At 46.0% G+C, this 26,214-nt stretch overlaps 1 protein-coding gene across 4 annotated transcripts in view; it reads left to right on the top strand.

Moving 5' to 3' along the window:
* The first annotated feature begins 450 nt into the window (after positions 1-450).
* The window catches only part of LOC140395379 (splicing factor U2AF 65 kDa subunit-like), a 75,343-nt gene continuing 49,579 nt past the window's right edge, over positions 451-26,214 (top strand). For 2 of the 4 annotated variants that reach the window (XM_072483070.1, XM_072483069.1), the window contains exons 1-2: positions 454-700; positions 14,515-14,680. In XM_072483070.1, coding sequence (XP_072339171.1) covers positions 652-700; positions 14,515-14,680 — 215 coding nt within the window. In that variant the 5' untranslated portion in view covers positions 454-651. Of the gene's footprint in view, positions 701-14,514; positions 14,681-26,214 lie in introns of all 4 variants that reach the window. The other 2 variants (XM_072483068.1, XM_072483067.1) reach the window with 2 other exon arrangements.

The raw sequence follows: 26,214 nt of genomic DNA, 5'->3' as shown, positions 1-26,214 counted from the left end.
CCTGAATCCGTGTGGAGTTTGCAGATTCTCCCTGTATCTGTGTGGGTCTCACCCCCCACATCCCAAAAGGATGTGCAGGATAGGTGAATTGGCCATGCTAAATTTTCCCTAAATTGGAAAAAAAATTGGGTACTTAATTTATTTTTTAAAAATGCAAAATGCTGTAAACCTGGGGCAGGGGAGATACATTTTAAAACTTTGCACCTGACTGGGTGTAACTTTGGAGGATTTTATTTGTGATATATACACACAGGGTGATGAGGGTTTCAATGTGGTGCGAGATGTCGTTTTTGTTTGCAGTTTCGACAGAGGTGTTTTGTCCTTCCGCGTGCACCGTGCGGCCGCAACTCCGGCTTCGCACTCCAGCCATTGGACGGCCGGTGAGGGGTTCGGGCTCTGCGCGGGCAAGGATTGGCCGGACGGGCTGTCAGTCAGAAGCCAAGTGAGGGCGAGGCGAGCGCAATCTGGGAGCCGCTCGGTGAAGCGGCCATTGTGTGTGTGAGGGAACCGAGCCGGGGGGCCCCTGCCGCCGGCTTCTTAAACTCCGAATGAAGGCACCGTCGGAAAATCAATAAAGATCCCCTGTTTACTTTTTTTTGTTTTATTTCCTTTTATTTTAACAAAAACCCCGTTAAGATTACACAAACACAAATGTCAGATTTTGACGAATTCGAGAAACAGTTGCACGAGAACCGCCAAGGTGAGTCGGCCTGCGGGAACAGGCTTCCGTTCGTTTGTGTCTTTTTTAAAATCCGGTTCCAGCTGCGGCCCAGAGACGGTTCGAGCCGCGTTTGCAGGAGTTTAATTAAAACTCGTGGCCCGGTCATCGAATGAGACGGGGCGGAGGACACTGCGCATGCTCAGTGCCGGTACTTGACCGACGCCAGTGGCACGGATCAGAGGAAGAAGACCATTCAGCCCCTCCAGCCTGTCCCTTCCCACTCGGCAACCTCTAGTCTGGTCCCCTCCCAGTCTGGCCCCCTCCTGTTCAGCCTCTCCTATTGAGTATTCGACCCTGGAGCTGTGAATCAACTGCTAACCATTCACCCCCCCCCCCCCCCCCCCCAGTCTGGTCCCCTTATTCCGTTATAGTTTGGCTGATTTGTATCTCTGATCTTAGGCTATTCAGTCTTTCCAGATTTAGATCAATCTTCACAGGAAGGGGTCTTCCAGTCTGTTCCCCATTCAATTACAAACATGGAGCAAAAGTAGGTTATTCAGCCCCATGAGCCTGCTCTACCATTTAATAAGATATTTAATAAAATCTGCATCCCACCTACTCTCAATAATTTATCACATCCTTGCTTACCAAGAATCTATCCATCTCTACCTTAAAAATATTCAAAGATGATTCTTCCACCACCTTTTCAGGAAGAGAGTTCTCTATATCTGGAATCAAAGATTGGCCAGCCAAGTTGTAAAAGAACAAGGAGTGACCTTTAGAGAAGAAATATTAAGGAAAAAACTGTGGGTCAAAGTCATACTGAAAGAAGAGACACTGTAGGGCTAAAAATTTATATGTGGTGCTATTAAAAAGGCTGACTATTTGATTAAACAAGCAGGACTAAATGGCAAGCATCTGAGGATACTGAGGGTAGTAAGCGTGAAAATTGCAGAATTACTGGCTAGAATCTTCCAATTCTCCTTTCAGGAGGAGATGTCAGATGACTGGAGAATTACAAATCGAAAAGGTCGCAATAAGCACAGCAACTACAGGGCAGTGCGTTATACCTCTGTGGCAGGGAAATGTTTAGAATGGATAGATATAAAAGTCACTTGGATAAGTATGGACTTAAAGGAAACCTAGCATGGCTGTGTTAAAGGCAAATATTGTATAACTCTTGATTAAGTTTTCTGATAAGGTTACAGAAAGTGTTGATGAGGATAATGCAGTTTATGTGGAGTATATGAACTTCCAACTTGATAAAGTGCCACATAATAGACTTACCAGCAAAATTAAGACCAAGGAATAAAAGGGTGGCAACCAACTTTGTATCTATATCGCCAAAGTGAAAGGAAACTAAGAGCCGTGGTGAGCAGTTGTTTTTCAGACTGGATGAAGGTAAACAATGGGGTTCCCCAGGGGTCAGTGTTAGGACCACATTTCTTAATCTTTATTAATGGCTTTGACTTTGGTATACAGGTTGCAATTTCAAAATAAGACAAAAAGCTTGGAAGTGTTGTGAACTGAGGAGAATAGTGATTGAAATCAAAAGAACATTTAAAAAAAATTATTTCACTTGGTATGGTGTCACTGGCTAGAACAACATTTATTGCCCGTCCCTAACTTTCCTTGAATTGCTGCCTTGAACCGCTGCAGCCCATGTGGTGTAGGTACATGCATAATGCTGTTAAAGAGGGAGTTCCAGGATTTTGACCCAGCGACAGTTAAGGAAAAGCGATATAGTTCCAAACCACAATAGTGGGTGGCTTGGAATGGAACTTGCAGGTTATGGTGTTCCCATGCTGCCCTTGTCCTTCTCGGTGGTAGATGTCATGGATTTGAAAGGTGCTTTCAAAGGAGCCTTGGGGAGTTGCCAAAGAGCATCTTCAAGATGGTACACAAGGCTGCCACTGTGTCAGTGATGGAGGGAATAAATGTTTAAGATGGTGGATGCCATGCCAATCAAGCAGGCTGCGTTGCCCTGAATGGTGTCGAGCTTCTCGAGTGTTGAAGTTGCACTTATCTGGGCAAGTGGAGAGTATTCCACAACACTCCTGGGGAAGTGGTAATGCAGTGGTTGTCATTGGACTAGCAATCCAGAGTTCCAGGCTAATTCTCTGGGAATGGGCTTCAAATCCCATGGCAATTGATGGAATAATTAACAAATCTGGAATTATAAATGCTACTCTCGATAATGATGTCTATGTCAGCTACCATTGATTGTTAGGGTGGCACAGTGGTTAGTACTGCTCCCTCACAGTGCCAGGGATGGGAGTTCAGTTCCAGCTTTGCTCACCCATTTGCCCTGTGTCTGCATTGTTTCCTATGGGTGCTCCAGTTTTCTCCCACAGTCCAAAGATGTGCAAGTTAGGTGGACTGACTGGCCATAATCAATGTAAAAGGTTATGGGGATAGGCCAGTGGGCCTAGGCAGAGTGCTCTTTCGGAGGGCTGGTGCAGACTCGGTGGGCCAAATGGCAGATTCCTGCACTGTCGGGATTCAATGCACTTTTGCCTTGTTGGGGAGCCGGGAGCTGATTTACTGTAGTAGCCACATATATACATGGCTGGTCAAGTTCAGTTTCTTAGAATCATAGAATCCCTACAGTTCAGAAAAGCCATTCAGCCTTCGAGTATGCACCGACCCTCCAAAAGAGCACTGTCCCCAGATCCACTCCCCCGTCCACCCTGTCCTATATCCGTAACCTAACCTGCACATTTTTGGGCACCAAAGGGCAATTTAACATGGCCAATTCACCTAACCTGCACATCTTTGGACTGGGAGGAAAGCAGAGGGCCCAGAGGAAATCCATGCAGACACAGGGCAAATGTGCAAACTACTCAAGTCACCCAATGCCGGAATCAAACTTGGGTCCCTGGTGCTGTGAGACAGCAGTCCTAACCACTGAGCCACCATGCTGCCCATTCTGGTTAATGGTAGACCCCAGAATGTTGCTAGTGGGGGATTCAATGGTGGTAATGCTATTAAATGTCATGGGCGATGGTTGGATTCTTTCTCTTTTGAGATGGTCATTGCTTGGCACTTTTTTGACGCGGATGTTACTTTCCACTTATCAGCCCAAGCCTGAATGTTGTTCAGGTCTTGCTGCATATGGGCACCAACTGTTGGCTGAGGAGTCCCAAATGGTGCTGAACGTTGAGCAACCATCACTGAACATCCCTATTTCTGACCATGTGATGGAGGGAAGGTCACTGATGAAGCAGCTGAAGATGATTGGGCTAGGACACTACCCTCAGGAACCACTGCAGTGATGTCCTGGGACTGAGATGATTGATCTCTAATAACCGCAGCCATTTTGTGCTAGGTGTGACTCCAACCAGTGGAGATTTTACCCCGATTTTTGTTAGGGCCCCTAAACAGGCTGGTAGAATGGGCAGACAGGTGGTAAATTAAATTTCATGCAGAGAAGTGTGAAATTATAACATTTTGGTAGTAAGCACAAGGCAAGGCATTATGCAATAAAGGATACAATTCCAGGAGAGGTGAAAGAGAGGCCTGCAGCAAAAATGCAAATTGTTGAAGCTGGCAGGTCAGGTTGAGAAAACGTTATAAAGACATGCGGGGATCCTGGGCTTCGCAGAGGCATATAAGTACAAAAGTAAGGAACCCAGTACAGCCTCAATTGAAGAATTGTGTTACATTCTGGGCACTGCACTTTACGATGCAGTAAAGGTTAGAGGGAGCATAAAGAGATTTGAGAATAAAATCCCTCATCCCTGAAACCATTTATGTGACTAGAGAAACTGGGGTTGTGCTTACTGGAGAGGAGATTTGATAGAGATGTTCTAAATCATGAGGGCTCTAGACAAAGTAAGTAAGGAGAAACGATGTTCATTGACAGAAGAGTTGTGAGCCAGTGAACACTGATTTGAGGTATTTGGCAAAGGAGCCAATGGCAACATGAGGGGAGAACTTGGATTGTGTGTCTTTGGGATCTGGAATGCACTACTGGAGAGTATGGTGGAGGCAGATTGATGGGCGACACGGTAGCACAGTGGTTAGCACTGTTGCTTCACAGCACCAGGGTCCTAGGTTCTAGATTCCTGCACTGAGTCTGCATGTTCTCCCCATGTCTGGGTGGGTTTTCTCCAGGTGCTCCGGTTTCCTCCCACAAGTCCCGAAAGACGTGCTTGTTAGGTGAATTGGACATTCTGAATTCTCCCCCAGTGTACCCGAACAGGCGCCGGAGTGTGGCGACTAGGGGATTTTCACAGTAACATCATTGCAATGTTAATGTAAGCCTACTTGTAACAATAATAAAGATTATTATTATTATTGTAGCTTTCAAATATGAATTGGATGAGTAGCTGAAAAGAGAAAATCGGTATGAGTGCAGGGAAAGGACGAGGGAGGGAGACTGAATCCGGCTTGCAGAGATCTGGCACAGACAAACAGCTGAATGGCCTCCATCTGTACTGTAACCATTCTAAGATCTACCTGCCATGCTTCTTCCGACTCTTTAATATACTTAGCTAACAAAAATCTGTAAATTTTGCATTGACACCTCGCCCCCACCAGCCTCAACTTTTAATCACCTCTAAATGGTTAGCTCTAATATTGAGGATTATGCTCCCTTGTTTTGGTTTCATATATGTGATGATACAGTTTCTCTCTCAAATCCTCTTAAATTATTCAACCCTTATTCTTCCATATTCAAAAGAATTGGACTCTAGTCTATGCAACTGCATAAACACAAAATGCTGAAAATACTCAGCATACCATTCACCACTGTGGAGAGAAACAGTTAACATTCAGGTCGATTACCCTCCATCAGAACTAATTTAACCCTGTATTGTGGTGAGATGGAGGTCCTGTGGCGCAGTGGGCCAGAAGTTCTTGGGTCAAGTCCTACTTCAGGACTTGATGGCCTTGAAAATTACATTCGTAATGCGGCCAAGGAGATTGATTATCAGCCTGTAAATACTTCTATGATGCCTGATGGCAGGAGGTTAGAGCAGGAGAGTTTTCTGGTCAGCCATACTGTAAATCGCTGTAGCACTTCGCGAAGCATGATCAGGGACCAATTCAACGGAAGGCCATGGTTGCCACTGCATCTTGGGGCATGGTACCTGAAGGGAGGAGGAGGTTCGTTCTGGTGAATCTGTGCTGCAACTCCTCCAAAACCAATATATATTTTGAGAGCTCTGGTGCCCAGGACTCGACAGCTTTGATTTGCTGTAACATAATTTGTATCCTTTTGAGTTCCAGCTCTAGCCAAAATTCCATGAACCTTTTGAATTTTTTTGTAGCCTGAGCAATGGGAGGAAGAAAGTGACCCTTAAGAGTTTTGACAGGCAGAGGGATCTGGATGTACAGGTCCACAGGTCGCTGAAGATGGCAACGCAGGTGGAGAAGGTAGTCCAGAAGGCATACGGCATGCTTGCCTTCATCGGCCAGGGCATTGAGTATGAAAATTGTCAAGTCATGCTGCATCTTACAGCATCTTAGTTTGGCCACACTGGAATATAGAGTTCAATTCTGGTCGCCATACTACCAGAAGGCTGTGGAGGCTTTGGAGAGGGCACAGAAGAGGTTTACCAGGATGTTGCCTGGTATGGAGGGCATTAGCAATGAGGAGAGGTTGGATAAACTCAGTTTGTTCTCACTGGAACGATGGAGGTTATGGGGCGACCTGATAGAAGTCTACAAAATTATGGACAGAGTGGATTATCAGAAGCTTTTTCCCAGGGTGGAAAAGTCAATTACTAGGGAACATAGGTTTAAGATGCAAGGGGCAACGTTTAGAGGAGATGTGCGAGGGAAGTTATTTTACACAGAGGGTAGTGGGTGCCTGGAACTCTGTGCCGGAGGGGATGGTGGAAACAGGTGCGATAGTGACATTTAAGAGGCATCTTGACAAATACATGAATAGGATGGGAATGGAGGGATACAGACCCCGGAAGTGTAGAAGGCTTTCGGTTAGACGACGAGCATGGTCGGCGCAGGCTTGGAGGTCGGAAGGGCCTGTTCCTGTGCTGTATGTTTCTTTGTTTGTTTGTAGGCACTACCATGTACCTCAATATCCTTTTTTGACTTTAATTACACAAATTAATGTTCTGTTGAGGGATGACCTAATAGAGATACTTAAAATTCTGAAGAGGTTTGAGAGTGTAAAGATACTTTCATTTCTGGGCGCAGTGCAAAATTAAAGCTTATAAATATGCTAGTCACGAATAGATCAGTTATTTTGGAGAAAAAGCTGAAAAAATGGTTGGAATGCTATTGTAAGAGTTCTGTGTATTTCTTTTGTTCCCATTTCTTTTATTATTTTGGTCTGGACCCATAATCTGATGTGCCTTTAAGCAGAAGGCTCAAAGTTGAAGCAACCTGCTTGCCGGGACTCTGTTCTCAGGTTTTGTATTTTTGAGAGGACTCCTCTCACCGAGTGGATCTTGGGAACCAGTTTTGGAGGGACTCAGTTCTGATTGGTTAACTCGCAACCAGTGGGTTGGTCAGGGACCTTATTTTTTCAACAGTCGGTGATTGATCCCTGCGTGATGCTTTCTGAGAGAATTTAGCAGAAGTGTTTAGACCTTAGTAAAAGGGACGCTGTCTCTCTGTCTCTGCTTAAATCAACTTAATCATTTGCCACTATTTTTTAAAAATTAGAGTGCCCAATTCATTTATTCTAATTAAGGGGCAATTTAGCGTGGCCAATCCATCTAGCCTGCACATCTTTAGTTTGTGGCGAAACCCACGCAAACATGGGGAGAATGCAAACTCCACACAGACAGTGACCCAGAGCCGGGATCGAACTTGGGAGCTTGGCCCCGTGAGACTGCAGTGCTAACCACTGCGCCACCGTGCTGCCCATCATTTGCCATTATTTATTAGATCCTGATTACTTGTTCTGTTCAACCTTTGGACATGTGTGGTTCAGACTTACAATTTGTTTAACATTTAAGGAGAATTTTTTTTAAATGGCTGCTATTTATATAGTCCCTTGTGTTGAATTACTCCAAGTGTTTGAGATCTCTGAAGTTCAGTGACTTATTTTGAAGATAAAATTGCAATCATTCTGCATTGTACAAGAGCAGTGAACCATTGACCTCTTTCTCCTCTCTCTCTCTTTTCCTTTTCTCCCTCTCTCCTCCTCCTCCCTCCTCCTCCCCCCCCCCCCCCCCCCCCCCCCCCCCCCCCCCCCCCCCCCCCCCCCCCCCCACCACCACCACCACCACCACCACCGCAAATCCATTGGAGTGTTAGCTTGGTTTATGGTATAAAGTCAAACCTACCATTTGTGAGATAAAATTGTGGGACAACGTACAACCAAATCTGTATGACATTGTGGCGAAATAAATTGGTGCCTGCAATTTGTTTTAGGAGAGCACTGAAATAATTGCAGATATGGATTCATCTCCCCAATCCAAATATGTTTAACCTTTCACCTTGTTTTTCAATTCTATATAAATTAATTCAGCATTTGAATTTGTTCCAATTGTATTATATATTTTTTCTAGTTGAATTTATCATTATTAATTGGACTTGTCAATTTACTATTTATTTTCTAATTGTGCAAAGCCCCAAATTCTGAATCTTTTTGTCTAGGAGGAGTGTTCAAATTTTTGCTATGTCTGAGTTTTTGTGGACTACCAATATCCTAATGTTCTGAGTAGTATTGTGCTTCTGTTTTGAAGTCTAACCTGCTGAGTTTTATATAGCTGGACAGGACCTGTTGCTGCTTCCCCCAATAGAAATGCCAACTGGTGCAGAAAGCCAATAACATAGACACTGCAATTAGATCCTTCCTTTGAATCATTCAGTTTTGACCAATTTATACATTCTGTAAATTATGTACTTTACAAAGCAATACAAGATGGAATGTATTGAAGAAATTGACAACCCATGCAAGTTTCCCTCAGTCCTTGCTATATAAAACAGATGATGAATTTTACTGTGGTAAAATTACAGTGGCGTGGCAGTAATGTCACTGGACTAGTAATCCAGAGACCCAGACTAATGTCCTGAGGATATGGGTTCAAATCCCACCATGGCAGTTGGTGGAATTTAAATTCAATTAATAAAATCTGGAATTGAAAGCTAGTCTCAGTAATGTCGATCATAAAATTGTCATCAATTGTCATAAAAACCTATCTGGTTCACTCATGTCCGGTAGGGAGGGACAATCTGCCTACATGTGACTGACTAAAGATAAAGTTGCCACAGTCCCAGATGACCCATGCTTTTCCCCTTTGAGGGGGAGAGATGACTGGTGGTGGTTTAATCTGAGGATCACCTCAGGCAAGGGGTAAGTTTGAGAAGGCAGGCCTTCATGAATAATTCAGCCGGTATGGGAATTAAACCCACACTGCTGGCCTTGTTCTGCACAACAACCAGCTGTCTAGCTCACTGAGTTAAACCGGCCCCGAATCCTCAGCAATGTGGTTGACTCTTAAACTGTCAATTGAAATGGCCTGTTAAGCCACTCTGTTCAAGGGCAGTTCGGGATGGGCAACTGCACATCCCATCAAGAAATTTTTTAAACTAGCTGTTTGAGCTGGTGCATGAATGATATTATGGATTAAACGATATAGTCTCAGCTCACTTGAAGAACCGGTTGATTATGTGTATCTGCCGTTTTCTCATGCGTAGAAATTAACAAATCAGTGTTGTTAAGGGCTTTGACAAAGAGTCATCCAGACTCAAAGTCAGCTCCCTTCTCTCTCCACAGATACTATGAAACCTGTTGAGATTGTCCCATTTTTTCTGTTTCTGTTAAGAATGTGGTTTTGGTGAGGTTCTTTTCTGCGGATGGAGAATTAGACTTGTTGGGTAAATTTGATACAGATTTAGGACCCCTGGAAATACTGGCACTTACTTTCTTGTCTTCTGACATTTATAAATGAATTCTGTCCCATGCAGTTTACTACTGGATACTAATTTCACTACTGATTTCATTTCATTCGGCCCATCGGGTCTACACCGGCTCCCAAAAGAGCACCCTACCTCCATCCCATCCCCGTAACCCAGCAACCCCACCTAACTTTTGGACATTAGGGGCAATTTAGCGTGACCAATCGACCTAACCCGCACATCTTTGGACTGTGGGAGGAAACCGGAGCACCTGGAGGAAACCCTCGCAGGCACGGGGAGAATGTGCAGACTCTGCACAAACAGTGACCCAAGCCGTGAATCAAACCCGGGTCCCTGGCGCTGTGAAGCAACAGTGCTCACTGTGCTACCATGCCACCCCAGACGTTTCACAGCTTTGCATATTAAGCCCCCACTTCGGGTCAGCTTGTTGCCCCCTCAATTAACCGATCTGAACCTCTCTCCAGTTCTCTTCTCCCCCCCCCCCCCCCCCCCCCAAAAAAAATCTTACTTTGCCATCCGACTGCAAACATAAAAGTTTTACTTCAACTCCAATCTTTTTTCAGGTGTGATATTGTTATTTTTAAGCATAGAAATAAAAAGCATTTATTTTGTTTCCCATATCTTGAGATAAACTAGAGAGGTTATTAAGCTAACATGGGAGGAGCCCAGCAGCCGATGTAGGGAAATTTCTTGTCATGTAACAGTATTTTATCTCTAATGTCCCCACAGCAAATAACTGAGCATTGAATTAAGGCCCTTTAAGGCAGTGTTCTTCAAACTTTTTTTTCCCGGGACCCATTTTTTGCCAGCCGGCTGACCTTCACAACCCACGGCGGCCGACCTTTGCGACCCACGCCACGTTCACTTACCTTTAATGCAAAAGGGGTCAATGCTTGGTCCTCACGATTTCACTTGAATCAGGTTCAAAGGAGAAGACGGCAATCCATATATCAGGTGCAGACTTAAGCCAGTTGCTTTCTTCTATCTTCACCTTTATGAAAATGGCGAATCCAACCTCGCGCATATAGGTCGTCGTGAAGTTCAGTAGCAACAAACTACTTGTTTTACTCAGCACTGGATACTCCTGGGAGAGGTTACACCAGAATGCTGACAGTCACGTGAGCTTTTGGTATGTTTTTAATATGGTATTGTAGGTCAACTACAGCAGTGTAGTCTTTTAATTTTGATCCGCTCTTAAATTAGTAACTGACTCTAGTGTCTCAACCTCAAACAAATGTTTCACCCACCACTTCTCTTTCAAAATCAGAAACTACTTCTCTCATTTGCCATTACTTCCTTGCATTTAACACACATGGGCTTTGAATTCTTATTTGCATTGGCACAATTGACAAAAACATACATCAAGAAATAATTTTTATACTGCTTTGTTCCCGAGTTAGCTTTCTTCTTCATAGGCTGTTAACCAGAGGCACTGGAGCTCTGTACAGTGCTACCATTAGCACTGCCCTGATCTCTCCTGAGCATCTCCCTCTAACAGATTCTGTTGTGAGATCCTGCCCAAAAGGTAATCTGCCTATTTGAGTCTGTGGCTGCCTCTTACTCTTAAGAAAACCATTCATTTTCACAGTTCACCTGCCTTGCATGCCAGCAGCTGGCAATTATAAGGAACACTGCTCCGTGATTTGGAGCTTAAAGAGAGTACCTGGAGGGCGCTTGACGTCAAGTGTAAGTGCAGGGCACGTGACCACTCTGCTGCCACTTCTGGATGGAAGACTGCACACAGCCTCACTTATTTTCATTTAAAGGGCGGCAGAGACCGCCATTTAAAAGCCGGTATTGGCTGTTGGGCACTTCTCCCGTGATCCGGACTACCGCCGGAACAGCGTGACCAATCGCTCCATGGATCGCGTGACACCAGCCCTCGACTCACCCACTTGTTGCAACCTGCACTTTAAAAACCCTGCTTTAAGTGATATATAAAGTTAGTCTCTGAACAATATAATTGTTCTGAACCCAAGACTCTTGTGAGGAACTCCATAGGTCACCAAGTCAATTGTTTGCTTTACATAATAAGATTTGCAACTCCAAATGCTTACTGTAGAAATGTTATTTTTGACCATTTTAGCAACGTTCAGAATTTCAGCGTACAGATTGGGGATGAGACTGTAAATCTAGAGATTTTATCAATGGGACATAACAGAACGTAAAAGAGACACAAGATGCAAATGCAATGTAAATGTGAAACTTAGAACATTCATGTGAAGCTCCCAATTTCTGATCATTGCTTACTTTCATCCCTAGTGCATAGACTCTTAACGCTGCATACAGTATATTGAGGCCAGAATCCATTATTTATTGAACCCACAGAACTCTAGCGTGGAGGTAACCTAAACATAGCATATAGCAGTTGAAGGAACATGAAGTTTCTTTGTGCACTTCCCTTCTCCCCCAGCAAAATCTCTGACCCCTGGGGACGAGAGGTGATGTATTGTGAACCAGGAGACCTTCAAGAAGAGAAATACGATGAATAAGTACTGCAAGATATTCTGCATCTGGGTTATTACTTGGTGCAGCAGCAGTAAGGCTCAAAGATTGGGAAGGTAACAGCATATGATCAGTGGTCATTACTACCAATAACAGCAAGTCTACAAAATGCCTGGGTGTGCTGAAATTGGAGGGCTCAAGTATTATCATCCAGCTGTTAGGTCTTTGTTTATGCTGCAAGCTTAATTTACAGTATAAGTAATGAATTATAGAAAGTACAGTGCAGAAGCATGTTGGATGACCCCTCTGAATATGTGCCAGCAGTTTTTAATCACATGAGCCATCTGGCCTAATCCCAAACTCCTGCTGTAATATCTCTAGTTTTCCAGCAATTAATTCTTAATTTTCTGAACTGTGCTTCAACAATGGTTCAGTGCAATGAATCGTACCTTCTAACTACGCTGTGCAAAGAAACATTTTCTTTCAATTTGTGACTTGAAAAAGACTGAGGAGTGATCGCATAAGAGTTTCTTTAAATTATGAAAGGTTTTGATAGGGTAAATCCAGAAGGAATGTGTCCACTTGTGGGAGAGAGCATAACCAGAGGACATCAATCTAGGGTAGTTGCCAAGAAATCCAATAGGGAATTCCAAAGAAATAGTGGTGAGAATATGAAACTCGCTGCCATAGGGAGTGGTTTAAGTGAATAGTTTATATACATTCAAGGGAAAGCCAGACCAGCATATGAGGGAGAGGGGAAGAGAATGGTGGATTTTGATGAAGAAATCTGGAAGGAGGCTTGAGTGTCCTTGAAGATCTCTCTCTAGTTGGGGTGGGGGCAAAGAGGTAAACCTAAGCCTGTCTTTGTAATTGTTGCTCCTCATCCCTGATAACATACCAGTAGATTTACATGTTTTTTATATCATCCTGCATTGGTTGGTGGAGATCAGTATGGGCAGCACGTTGACTCCAGGCTTGAGTCACTGTCTGTGCGGAGCTTGCGCGTTCTCCCTGTGTCTGCGAGGATTTACTCTGGGTGCTCCGGTTTCTTCCCACAAGACCCAAAAGATGTGCTGTTAGATAATTTGGACATTCAAAATTCTCCCTGTGTACCCGAACAGGTGCCGAAGAATGGCAACTGGGGGGGTTTTCACAGTAACTTCATTGCATTGTTAATGTATGCCTACTTGTGATAATCAAGATTATTATTATTGCTTCTGGAGCCTAACTAAGGTCTTAAATTGTAACTTTCTTGCTATTCTACCGTTGTACTATGCCTTTAAATATAAAACACCATTCCTATTTTTTCTACATTACTGAATCTGCCACCTGTCTGTCTTATTTCCCTACCTGCGCTCTGTCGCAGCTTTCCACCGTTTAATGTGGGGATATCAGGCTTCGGGTCTGTGATGCCTTAATGAGCTGAATTGAGATAAAGCAAAGTTGGACTTTGAAATTCTAACAATGGCATAGAATTTCAATTTAAAGAAAATTGGCAGTGTGACAATATGATAGCATTATCATTAAAATTACATGTCAGCTTAAAAGAATTTCATCTTGCAGACTGATGGACTTTCTTTGTAAATAGTGCAGGAGGAGGCCATTCGGCCCATCGCGTCTGCACCAACCCGGTTAAACCCTCACTTCCGCCCTTTCCCCGTAACCCAATAACCCTTCCTAATCTTTTTTTTTTGGTTACTATGGGCAATGTATCATGGCCAATCCACCTAATCTGCACGTCTTTAGACTGTGGGAGGAAACCGGAGCACCCGGAGGAAACCCACGGAGGAAATAGAACAACTTTGGATTTAAATTTGGATTATTTTGTTGCTGTTGAAATGGAAAATTCTTAGAATCAGTGCTCCTTGGAATTCTGAGTGGTAGCAACTCACAGCTAATGTCGTTTCAGGCTGCTTAATTTTACATCTCTAAAGATGTATACTTACCCCTGAATTCAATAAAATGTGGCGAAATGCATTCTTATTTATTTGTATTGTGTACTTTATACTCTTGGGGTGGTACTTACAAGGCTACGGGGGTCTCACTGAAGAACCCGCTATGTTGAGTGCCACTTGGACACTTAACTAGACAGCAGCTGCCTCTCTCTTTCTCCTCTCTTCCCCCCCCCCCCCCATTTAAATTCCACCCTTGGATTCTGAACAAGTTTGACCAGGTTTGTTTTTCCCCCCAAGCCTAAGAAGATATAGATGGCAGTTCTAAAGAATGGAAAAGTGAAACTTTCTCCATGTTGTCCAGCAATGTGTTATAACGGTTCTCCTCCCATCTCCTTTAGAAGGGTACCAATGCTGCACCAGGATGATGTGGCAAATTTTGCTAATCTTCCATTTTGGTGTGTGTGAGATTAGCTACTTTAGTACTTAATTTAAGTTTTGTCTCCAGCAGAAGTAACTGAGGCTACCCAAATTCAGAATTATACCCCATAAATGGAACTGACTTTGGGCGATGGTGTAAAGCAGGCAATATCAGCTTCGCTACCCCTTTTTGGAGCATACCAGATTTTCCTTTCCATTGTGTGACTTGATTGTAAATTTAATTGCCTATCCTTTTAGAACGGGAAAAGGAACGGCACAAGAAGAAAAGCCGAAGTGTTTCCAGAAGCAGAAGCCGGGATAAAAAACGGAGAAGTCGAAGCCGAGATAAGCGCAGCCGAAGTCGAGGCGGGCGAAGTAGAAGCAGGGATAAGCGAAGCACTTCACGAGAACGGAAGCGTCACAGGTAACTTACTGCCTCTGAGACAGTATCAGTGTGCAGGCTGTAGCAGTGTTGACCATGGCTATCTCATCTTGAGTGGCACTTGGCAAAGGCCAGGTGATTCATAAGAAGGAAGGATAAATTGTGAGATTATGTAATGGGGACAGCCATCACAGAGCAGCGTGGAAGTGGACTGGAAACAAGTCAGATTCTGGCAGTGAGTGATCCAGAATGAAAACTGGCGGATTTGATTACCTGACATTTTCTAGAAAACGTCCGAACACTGGAAACTATTTACACTAAATTTGGCCCTCTTTCGTTTTGCCATTTAGGATTAAGACAGCTCACCACCACCTTCTTGAGAGCAATTAGGGATGGGCAATAAATGCTGGCCTAGTTGACGAAGTCCACGTCCCGTGAAAGAGCATGTCATTCATTTTGAATGTTGACTGTTGATTCGGCTGATCTAATTAACTTCCAGCTAGAAAAGATACTTGTTCGCTGCCTTCATTTTCTTCCTCTGTCCAGAACACACACACTCCTGTTGGAGTACAGCCCCAACTGTACACTGGTTCAATGGCTAAACACTACTGAGAGGAGGTATCACAGTCAAACTGGATTGTTCTCAGCACTCCATGCCAGTGCAAAGTATTTCCCCTTATACTCACCAATTCCCGTTGCATTAACGCTCAAACATATGCACATTTAATTATATGACTAGCTCATCTGAGCATTATTTCAACAAACTGGATAATTATCTAGTGGGTTTCTACATCTTTTCCAGTCTCTAGTTTTTTATTATACTGGAGCCAAAGCAGAATGCCACATCTGTAGACATTCTGCTTTGGACAAATCTCGACAGAATCGCTGTGCAATTGGACAATTTGTTCATCATAAAATCACTACAGTGCAGAAGGAGGACATTCAGCTCATCGAGTTTGCACCGACCCTTTGAATATTAAGGTGAATAATATGACAGCGCATGGGTACACAAGAACTGGTCCTCATGGCACTGGTGTCAAAAGGAAGTCAGTCATTTTCCCACACACAACAAAATGACAGGTAACTCCCAGTTAATTCTTAGTGCACCCTGGATGTGATGATGTGCTTGGAGATTAAAGTGATTTGCACCATCTGAATTCAATGGTGAACCTGTTAACAAAGTGGCAGTTGGTCACTTAATTATTACAAGGTTTTCTATCCTACTTGGGGATGAGAGCTGAGAGCGATAGTGACGAGGGAGACCGATTTGAGAGAATCAGCATTATTGAGAGGACCGATACAATCCTCATTGTAGCTGCTGTTCTTATTTTAAGTGACTGAAAAAGAGGATGAGTCTGGCTAAAAAGAATTATGGCAGAAGAACTCGGCGGGATAACCGTGTGACACATCTAGTTGAAACACTTTTTACTTTTAAAATCCATCTGCAGTATGTTTTATCTGTTCTTAATGTCTCTTTGATTAAGATCAGTAAGTTCCCAGAGGTATATGGAAGATCTGAAAATTGGATTGGATTTGTTTATTTTCACGTGTACCGAGGTACAGTGAAAAATATTTTTCTGTGAACGGCTCAACAGATCATTTAGTACATGGGAATTAGGAAGTAAAAGAAAATACATAATAGGGGTATACAAGGTAACTACATAAGCACCGGCATCGGATGAAGCATACAGGGGTGTAGTGTTAATGAGGTCAGTCCATAAGAGGGTCGTTTAGAAGTCTGGTAACAGCGGGGAAGAAACTGTTTTTGAGTCTGTTTTGTTAGACGTTTTAGTTGCTGTGAAATGAAGAGTCTAAAGTTCTTGTTCCTTTTCACCAAACACCATTTATTTCACTTCCACAGCCTCTGCACAAAACTCTTAACAACACACCACCTGACAGAGGCCACCTGAAGACCCTTTACATATCAGTGTCAATTAATGGATACTTGACATAAATGAGACAACTAATTGCAATGTCTCTTAACCCATTACTTCACAGTCTCCCCTTCCTTGGAGAAAAAAAATAATTAGGTGAAAACAAAATTTCAAGAAACTCAAAAACACACACATGATGTCCCCCCCCCCCCCCCTTTTTTTTTGTTTGGACGAGAAAGAAAAAAAACAGTCACAGAAACGAGCGCCCTTCATTAACAATATCCAAAAGTTTCTGTGAACTCACCCCTCTTTTCGTAAAACAGTCTGACAGTTGATAGCTCCTGTCGACCCATTTAATTTTTGTTATTTCCCCTCTGTCCAACACCTGCTTCAAACTTGCGATGTCTATCCGTAACCTCTTTTCATTGACACTTTTTGTAGAGTGCACATTTTCTAACAGGGATTTGTTGTCAATGTGACAGTCAATAGGTATATTACCCAAATCCCCTAATCTATAGATTTGCATTTCCATGCCTTTGTGGCTAATAGAGCCAAGGAGATCTTTAAAATAATCTTTCCTGCTGTAGGTGAATCTACACTTAATTTCTGTCAATATCATACTTGTATAAAAAGCCATACCCACCGCCTCTACAAGTGCTTTTTACCACTCTCCTTATTTTCTTTGTTTCCCACACAAGTGGGCAACATTTACCATTGTTCCCCAAAAGGAAATTATAAAACCTCCTGCGCTTGAAACCCCATCACATAAATTTGCGTAGGACGCATCACTATAAACTATGAGTTTCAAGTGCTTATGGTCACCTAAAACCGGGAACTTCAAAACACACTCCTGCATTTTTAGTTTGGCCAACGCTTTATTTGCTCTTATTATGTCTTCCACCTTGGGATCGTTCATTTTTGTACTCAACTCTAAGACATCAAAACTCACGTCCGGTCTAGTCTGTCTACCTAACCAGTTCAGTTGCCCAATTAAACTTCGCAGTTGCTCTTTTTCTATCTTTGAAACCATTGCGTCTTTTTGTGAAACTCGGCCACGACTAATTGCTATTGGGGTGATGCTTTCCAAATAAGATTGCTGACGTAATGTTGCCCCTAACTTAGTCTGTCCAATTTCCAGTCCAATATATTTAAATGCACCGGAAGCCTGACTTCCAACCCTTGTTGCTCTTTTTAGCCTTAGTTTATTAGCTCTGATTATGTCACCTTTGCTCACGAGTCGCCAGGTATCTTTCTGATACCGCCACGTGGTTCAAGCTCGAGTTATTATTAATAAGTCAGCGCACCGCTTAGTAAGATTGAAATCAACGGTCATTTATTATATACAAGTAATACTTGCACAATAATCCTACTATCTATATAGAAACCTATCACTACTGGCCAATACTTAACTTTAGGAAGGGCCCACCAGGTCAGGGAAACGAATGGCTTATCGAATCGGATCTGGCCCGCGGGATTCAAAACGGCTGATACAGGTCGATGGCTAGGAGTCTTTATCGGGTAGCGATCGCTGGAGTCAAACTTACTGTTTCTTTGTCGATGTTCTTGCGAAGGTCTCGAACAGGAGAAGAGGGGAGAGAGCGAGCGATCTGAACTTGGCCCCTTACTTTATAGGGCCCAGGGGCTTTCTGCCTCTCGGGGCGGCCCTTGGCCCTGAGTCCCAAGTGATTAGACTTGTTCCCAATCACTGGGTTCGATACGTCCAATAATGGGGCGATTCCTCGATCGGGGGGTGGTCGTTCACCTGTCTTTGTTTCGGCCACTGCAGGCGCCGACAGGTCTGGCCCGGCATTCAATTGCTAATGTGCTGCAATTGTTCCCGGGGATAGCCGAATAAACTGCAGATGCCTGGGTTGATGTGCTGCTAATGGTCTTGAATATCGATCTGGGCCGACTTCCCCAGAGCCGAATACGCTATTCTGTCTGCAGCTGTCCGTTTGTGTCCTGTTGGCTGCTTTTCCCATCAGCCATTTCGGTGAGCCATTTTAAATCGGGTTTTGGCCAAATTAATAGGGAATCCGCCATTTTAGGTGGCTACAGACCCTCCTTGTGATCCTAACGCGAAGCGTGAAGGATCATATAAATTTTGTCCTTTCCGTTCCCTGACCGGGGAGGGGGGGGGGGATGACACCTCCTATATGGCCACTACTCTGACCCTAGCTATGCACAAAAATTTACCTAAACAATTCTTGAGGGCGCTATGTCAGGCAGGGGCATGTATTAACAATTAAACTAGGAACCTCTAATTTTTACCTTAATACGCTATACTCCATAAACATTGCATTATACTATCTTCCTAAAACATACAACAATAATCACAACATTTAATATACTCTTTCCTGACTTGGCAGTCAAGCTCAGGATCATACATTTTTTTTGTTCATGAAAGTTTTGTACATCTCTTTATTTACAGTAATAACGCAAGTGAATGCTCTTTATTATTCTGGTTTCATAGGTCGCTGGGGTCTGGTCATAACCGAATATAGGGGATCGGATCCGATATACCGGGGTTCGAGCGCGGTACGCTCTCCTTTTCCACTTGCGGAGGCGCATGGTCTGTACTGCACAGCAGAGTATGGCCAATGCTAACAGTGCCTCAATAACGTATGACAGGGAGTACCAAGTTATGAACTTGGCACACCAGGATAATGCAGCTTGGCTGGTGACTGGGCCCTCGGTACTGCGGGGCAGTGAAACATTAACGGCAGGGAGGTTTGGAGTAACGGGGTCCGCGTTCCCGCGCAACTAAATGTCCAAAAAGATGTTGAGCACGATGACCGAAGTCCTCATGGTTGTCCTCTTTCTTTTCTTTCTCTGTGTTCTCTCTTTTTCTCCGGTCCTGGAGCTTCTGGAGTTCTGTAAAACAAGCATAGTATCTGTAACTACCTTGGTTTAATATCCGGTGTGTTAGTGTGTCTGTCCTTCTTGGGGCCAATTAAACCCTTATAATTGGTCACAATATGTGACTTCGCCCCCATTTTTTTTTTTTCAAAACAAATGTTAGGACACGGCACACTTCCCAATGGTGGACCAGTGCTAAGTTTATCATCCAAATGTTCTAGGATGTAAATAGCATTTGGCAGCAACCCAAAGGTTGCCTAAATAAATAAAATTGTTTTTGAAAGGAAAAGGTTGAATGAGGTGCGTATGGGCCGTGACGGGTAAGATTTTGATGGAGTCCCCGGGTAGAATGGCTACCAATACCGTATCTCCCCTCCCCGAGCGTGTTTGACCAACGGGGGGGGTCCCCAGGCAGGCCGGGTCTCACGCCGTTTCTCCACTGCCTGAGCAACCGACAAGAACGGGCAAAAATGTAGTCATCATGGTGGGGTTGCTGTTCTGAATCTCCCGTCAAATCAGAAGAGCAGTTACGATCGGGCGTCTGATACCCGAACAATATCAGCTGAAAAGCTAGTTCCGCTGAACAAGCGTCTGGTGTCGGTGGGTGTCTGAGGCAAGTCCTCAGAGGTTTCAGCAGAATTGGCGTGTGGCGGTGGTGGGTGTCAGTGGGAAAAAGTTCAGGTGAATGGGTGTGTGGCGGTGAGAACATTCTCCTGTTGGACAAACAACATTAAACAAACATGGACTTCCGGGTGCGGCTATGCAGAGCTAGGTCGCATATTCGGCAGCTCCTGCTTGGAAAGGACTTTTGGGCTCTTTTACAGGGCCCCCACGGCATTTGTTTGACATTTCCTGGTGTGGGAAGAAGGCTGCAATATTCCCCCGACAGTGTCCCCCAGGAAGGGTATGTCTCTTGGTTGCCAGACACACGCAGAAACAGTAAAAGATTTGGCTGCAACTGCAGGATAAACAGGGCCTCTTCCAGCATGCAGGCGGGGGAAGGGCAAGCTTAAAGCTGCAAGCTGACCTGAGGGCCTGTATCAAAGGTGAATTCTAGCAGCAGAGGGAACAACTGTGAAAAGACCTCATCAAGGCCACTGAAGGGACTTCCGGTTGCGGTGATGCCTAGCTAGCCGCACGCTTCGGCGGCTCCAGCTCCGACGGACCTTCGGGCTCTTTTAAGAGCCCCAACGGGGAATTTTTCGACGACGCAACCCGGTGTGGGGCGTGTGAGAAGGGAGTCCCCCCCTCAAACGAAGGAGGAAAAAACCGGCGGCGGCGGCTGCAGCGCGAGGAATCGTCGACCAAAGGGTCAGAAAGAGAGAAGTACAAGATGGCGGCGGAGAAAGCGCAGGCGACATGGGGGCCTGAGCATGAAATTGTGAGACGGTGCGTGGAGCTGCTGAAGAGGGAGGTGCTGACCCCGTTGCTACAGGCAATTGAGGGGCTCAAGGAGACATTAAAGACCCAGGAGACAGAGCTCCGTGTGGTGGAGCAGAAGGTGACAGATATTGAGGACGAGATCCTGGGCCTGGCGGTTAAGACACAGACGCACGAGGCACTTCATAAAAAGTGTACTGAAAGGATCGAAGCCCTAGAAAATGGAGCGCGAAGGAAGAACCTTCGGATACTGGGTCTCCCTGAGGGTGTGGAAGGAGTGGACTGTGGAGCGTACGCAAGTACGATGCTGAGCTCACTGATGGGTGCTGAGGCCCCTACGGGCCCCTTGGAGGTGGAGTGGGCAAATCGGATTCCGGCGAGAAGACCAAAAGCGGGAGAACCACCCAGGGCGATAATCGTGCGATTTTACCGCCTTAAGGATAGAGAAGAGGTCCTGAGATGGGCTAAAAAGGTGCGGAGTAGCAGATGGGAGAATGCAGTGGTACGGGTATACCAGGATTGGAGTGCGGAGGTGGCGAGAAGGAGGGCGAGCTTCAACCGAGCCAAAGAGGTGTTGCATAAAAGGAAGGTGAAGTTCGGGATGCTGCAGCCGGCAAGACTATGGGTCACGTATCAGGAGAGACACCATTATTTCGAGACGGCGGAGGAAGCATGGACCTTCATCAAAGAAGAGAAATTGGATCGGAACTGAGGGACTGATGCTGCAGGAAATGTTATTGTTAATGTTACGGTGGAAGTTAATTGAGAAGTAAACAGGGAAGGGGGGAGACATTGGGGAAATGTGGGCGCCAGTGAGGGGGGAAAGACGGGACATAGTTGGAGAATGGGGAAGGGGAGGGGGAGGGGAAAGGGAGCTGCGCCATAAGAGGCGGGTCAGGTAAAGGGATGTTCCCGCACTAGAAAGAATAAGGCGGGAAGACAGGCGCAAGGCGGATGGGAGTTCCCCACATGGGGGGGGGGGTCGAGGAGTGAGCAGGAGTAGCCGGGGTCAGTTGAAGTCAGCTGACTTACGGAAGTAATATGGGGGGAGCAATCATGCTAGAAAGAGATCTAGCGGGGAGGGGGGGGGGACAACTGGGTTGCTGCTGCGGAAATCCAAAAGGAAATGGCTAAAGAGTGGGTGGGCGGGGATGGTGTGCGACGCTGGGGGAGCGAGCGGGAGCGCGGAGCCGGGATATGGGACTGGCCTAGAGAAGGTAATGGCTAGTCGACACGGGAGGGGGGCAGGTAGCCCCCGAGTGAGGCTGATCACGTGGAACGTGAGAGGCCTGAACGGACCGATTAAAAAGGGCCAGAGTGCTCGCGCATTTGAAAGGACTAAGGGCAGACGTGGTTATGCTCCAAGAGACGCACCTAAAGGTGGCGGACCAAGTTAGGCTAAGGAAAGGATGGGTGGGACAGGTGTTCCACTCAGGACTGGACGCAAAGAATAGAGGGGTGGCCATTTTGGTGGGGAAACAGGTCGCATTTGAAGCAAAGAACATCGTAGCAGATAGCGGAGGTAGATATGTAATGGTGAGTGGCAGGCTGGAGGGAATGGAGGTCGTGTTGGTTAACGTGTATGCCCCAAACTGGGATGATGCGGGATTTATGAGACGGATGCTGGGACGTATACCGGACCTGGAGGTAGGAAACTTGATTTTAGGAGGGGACTTTAATACGGTGCTGGACCCGGGGCTAGATAGATCCAGCTCAAGGACCGGAAGAAGGCCGGCAGCGGCCAAGGTACTTAAGGGGTTTATGGACCAAATGGGGGGAGTTCATCCATGACGATTTCTTAGACCTAGGGCTAGGGAGTTTTCCTTCTTCTCCCATGTCCATAAAGTGTACTCCTGGATAGATTTTTTTGTTTTGGGAAGGTCGTTGATCTCTAGGGTGGAAGAAGCTGAGTACTCAGCCATAGCGGTTTCGGATCATGCCCCACATTGGGTGGACCTGGAATTAGGAGAGGAAAGGGAGCAGAGAACACTCTGGCGATTAGATGTGGGACTGATGGCAGATGAGGGAGTGTGTGCAAGAGTGTGGGGGTGTATTGAGAGATATCTGGAGGTCAATGACGACGGCGAGGTCCCTGTGGGAGTGGTATGGGAAGCACTAAAAGCGGTGGTCAGAGGAGAGCTGATCTCCATTGGGGCCCACAAAAGGAAAACAGAGGCCAAGGAAAGGGAAAGGTTACTGGGGGAGATTTTAAGGGTGGATAGGGAATTTGCAGAGACCCCGGAGGAGGAATTGTACAGGGAGAGGAGACGACTCCAGACGGAATTTGACCTTCTGACCACCAGAAAGACGGAGGTACTGTGGAGGAAGGCACAGGGGAGGAGGTATGAATATGGGGAAAAGGCGAGTCGCCTGTTGGCTCATCAATTGCGAAAGAGGGCAGCAGCGAGGGAGATAGGAGGAATTAGAGACGAAAGGGGAGACACGGTGCGAAGGGCAGGAAAGATAAATGAGGTGTTCAAGACCTTCTATGAGGAACTGTATAGGTCTCAACCCCCAGAGGGAGAGGAGGGGATGCGGCAGTTCCTGGACCAATTGAGGTTCCCGAAAGTGGAGGAGCGGGGGGTGGTAGGCCTGGGGGCACCGATTGGGGTGGACGAGGTTATTAAGGGACTGGGAAGCATGCAAGCAGGGAAGGCCCCAGGACCAGGCGAGTTCCCGGTGGAGTATTGCAGAAAATATGTGGACTTGTTGGCCCCGTTGATGGTGAGGACGTTCAATGAGGCCAGGAAAGGGGGGACTCTACCCCCGACGATGTCGGAGGCGACGATATCGTTAATTTTGAAGAGGGATAAAGATCCGTTGCAGTGCGGGTCCTATAGACCCATTTCATTGTTGAACGTGGACGCCAAATTGTTGGCAAAGGTACTGGCATCGAGGATAGAGGACTGTGTCCCGGGGGTGGTGCACGAAGACCAGACAGGGTTCGTAAAAGGGAGACAACTGAATGTTAACGTGCGACGACTATTAGGGGTGATAATGATGCCCCCAGTGGAGGGGGAGGCAGAGATAGTGGCGGCAATGGACGCAGAGAAGGCATTTGATAGGGTGGAGTGGGAGTATTTATGGGAAGTGTTAAGGAGGTTTGGGTTTGGGAACGGGTTTATTAGCTGGGTTAGACTTCTTTATGGGGCTCCAACGGCAAGCGTAGTTACAGGTCGACATAGATCGGAGTATTTCCGACTATATAGGGGAACAAGACAGGGATGCCCGCTGTCTCCATTGTTGTTCGCGTTGGCAATTGAACCTCTGGCCATGGCGTTGAGAGACTCCAGGAAATGGGGAGGGGTGATTAGAGGGGGAGAAGAACACCGAGTCTCGTTATATGCGGATGACCTATTGTTATACGTGTCGGACCCAGCGGGGGGAATGATAGAGGTTATGCGAATTCTGAGGGGGTTCGGGGATTTCTCGGGGTATAGGCTAAACATGGGGAAGAGTGAATTATTTGTGATACATCCAGGGGACCAGAGTAGAGAGATAGAAGGCTTGCCTCTAAGGAAAGTGGAAAGAAACTTCCGATAACTGGGGATTCAGATCGCTAGGAGCTGGGGAACCTTGCACAGACTTAATCTGACACGGTTGGTAGAACAAATGGAGGAGGACTTCAAGAGGTGGGACATGCAGCCTCTATCGCTGGCGGGCAGGGTGCAAGCAATTAAGATGATGGTCCTCCCGAGGTTCTTATTTGTATTTCAATGTCTCCCTATACTAATCACTAAGACCTTTTTTAATAAAATAGACAGGAGCATCACGAGCTTCGTGTGGGCAGGGAAAGTTCCGAGAGTAAGGAGGGGGTTCCTTCAGCGTAGTAGGGACAGAGGAGGATTGGCACTACCGAACTTGGGCGATTACTATTGGGCCGCCAATGTGGCAATGATACGTAAATGGATGATGGAGGGTGAGGGAGCGGCGTGGGAAAGACTGGAGAGAAAGTCCTGTAAAGGGACGAGTTTAGAGGCGCTGGTGACGGCGCCGCTACCGATCTCACCTAAAAAGTTTACCACGAACCCGGTGGTGGCGGCAACATTGAATATCTGGGGACAGTGGATGCGACAGAGAGGGGTGCGGGGAGCCCTGGTGGGGTCCCCAATCAGGAACAACCATAGGTTCGCCCCAGGAAGAATGGATGGAGGATTTCAGAGCTGGTTCCAGTTGGGAATTAGGAGGGTGGGAGATTTATTTATAGATGGGACTTTTGCGAGCTTGGGAGCATTGGAGGAAAAGTATAAGTTGCCCCGGGGAAATTTCTTGAGATATATGCAGGTGAGGGCATTTACTAGACAACAGGTGAGGGAATTTCCGTTGCTCCCGACACAGGGGATACAGGACAGGGTGCTTTCAGGGGTGTGAGTCGGAGAGGGCAAGGTGTCAGAGATTTACCGAGAGATGAGGGAAGAGGGGGAGGAGTCGGTGGGCGAACTAAAAGGAAAGTGGGAAGAAGAACTAGGGGAGGAGATAGAGGAGGGTATGTGGGCTGATCCCCTAAGCAGGGTAAATTCCTCTTCCTCATGCGCCAGGCTTAGCCTGATTCAATTTAAGGTGCTACATCGAGCACACATAACGGGAGCAAGATTGAGCAGGTTCTTTGGAGTGGAGGACAAATGTGGGAGGTGTGGCGGGAGCCCGGCAAACCACGCACATATGTTTTGGGCATGCCCGGCACTGGAAGGGTATTGGAAGGGAGTGACGGGAGTGATTTCGCGGGTGGTGAAGGCCCGGGTCAAACCAGGCTGGGGGTTAGCTCTATTTGGAGTTGCGGAAGAGCCGGGAGTGCAGGAGGCGAAAGAGGCCGACGTTGTGGCCTTTGCGTCCCTAGTAGCCCGGCGCAGGATCCTACTCATGTGGAAGGAGGCGAAACCCCCCGGACTGGAGGCCTGGGTAAATGATATGGCGGGGTTCATTAAACTGGAGCAGATAAAGTTTGCCCTGAGAGGATCGGCTCAAGGGTTCACCAGGCGGTGGCAGCCATTTCTCGACTACCTAGGGGAACGTTAGAGGGAAGACAGATGACCAGCAGCAGCAACCCAGGGGGAGGGGGGGGGGGTTTAGTTTAGGTCAAAGATAAAGGGGTTTTGTTACTTGTGTATTGTTTAAAATTTCTGTATTGTTATTGTTGCGTTTGCTTTGTAAGAGGGGAAAAATTGTTGTTTGGGAAAAAATTTTCAATAAAACATTTATAAAAAAAAAAACATTAAACAAACATACAAACAACGGAAAACATCCTGCAGGTTCCATCAGGAAGGACAACACTTTTCACCAAGTGTCTCCTTTAAATCATCATGTGGACACCTCAGTTCTCTGTTGCGAACAGGGTCGCAAAGGGGTTGGCGGCTTGGGAGTCAGGCCCGAGGTCGTCACCTTCTCCCGGGTGCCAAACTCTGGAGTGAATTAGGGCGGAAAGGGCTGCGTGGTGTGAGTTGGGGTCGTTCTCGTCGTTGCGGA

Source organism: Scyliorhinus torazame, chromosome 18 (assembly GCF_047496885.1).
Source record: "Scyliorhinus torazame isolate Kashiwa2021f chromosome 18, sScyTor2.1, whole genome shotgun sequence".
NCBI classification, from domain to species: domain Eukaryota; kingdom Metazoa; phylum Chordata; class Chondrichthyes; order Carcharhiniformes; family Scyliorhinidae; genus Scyliorhinus; species Scyliorhinus torazame.
The sequence above is the reverse complement of the archived record's forward strand: the minus strand, read 5'-3'. Positions and strand labels throughout refer to the sequence as shown.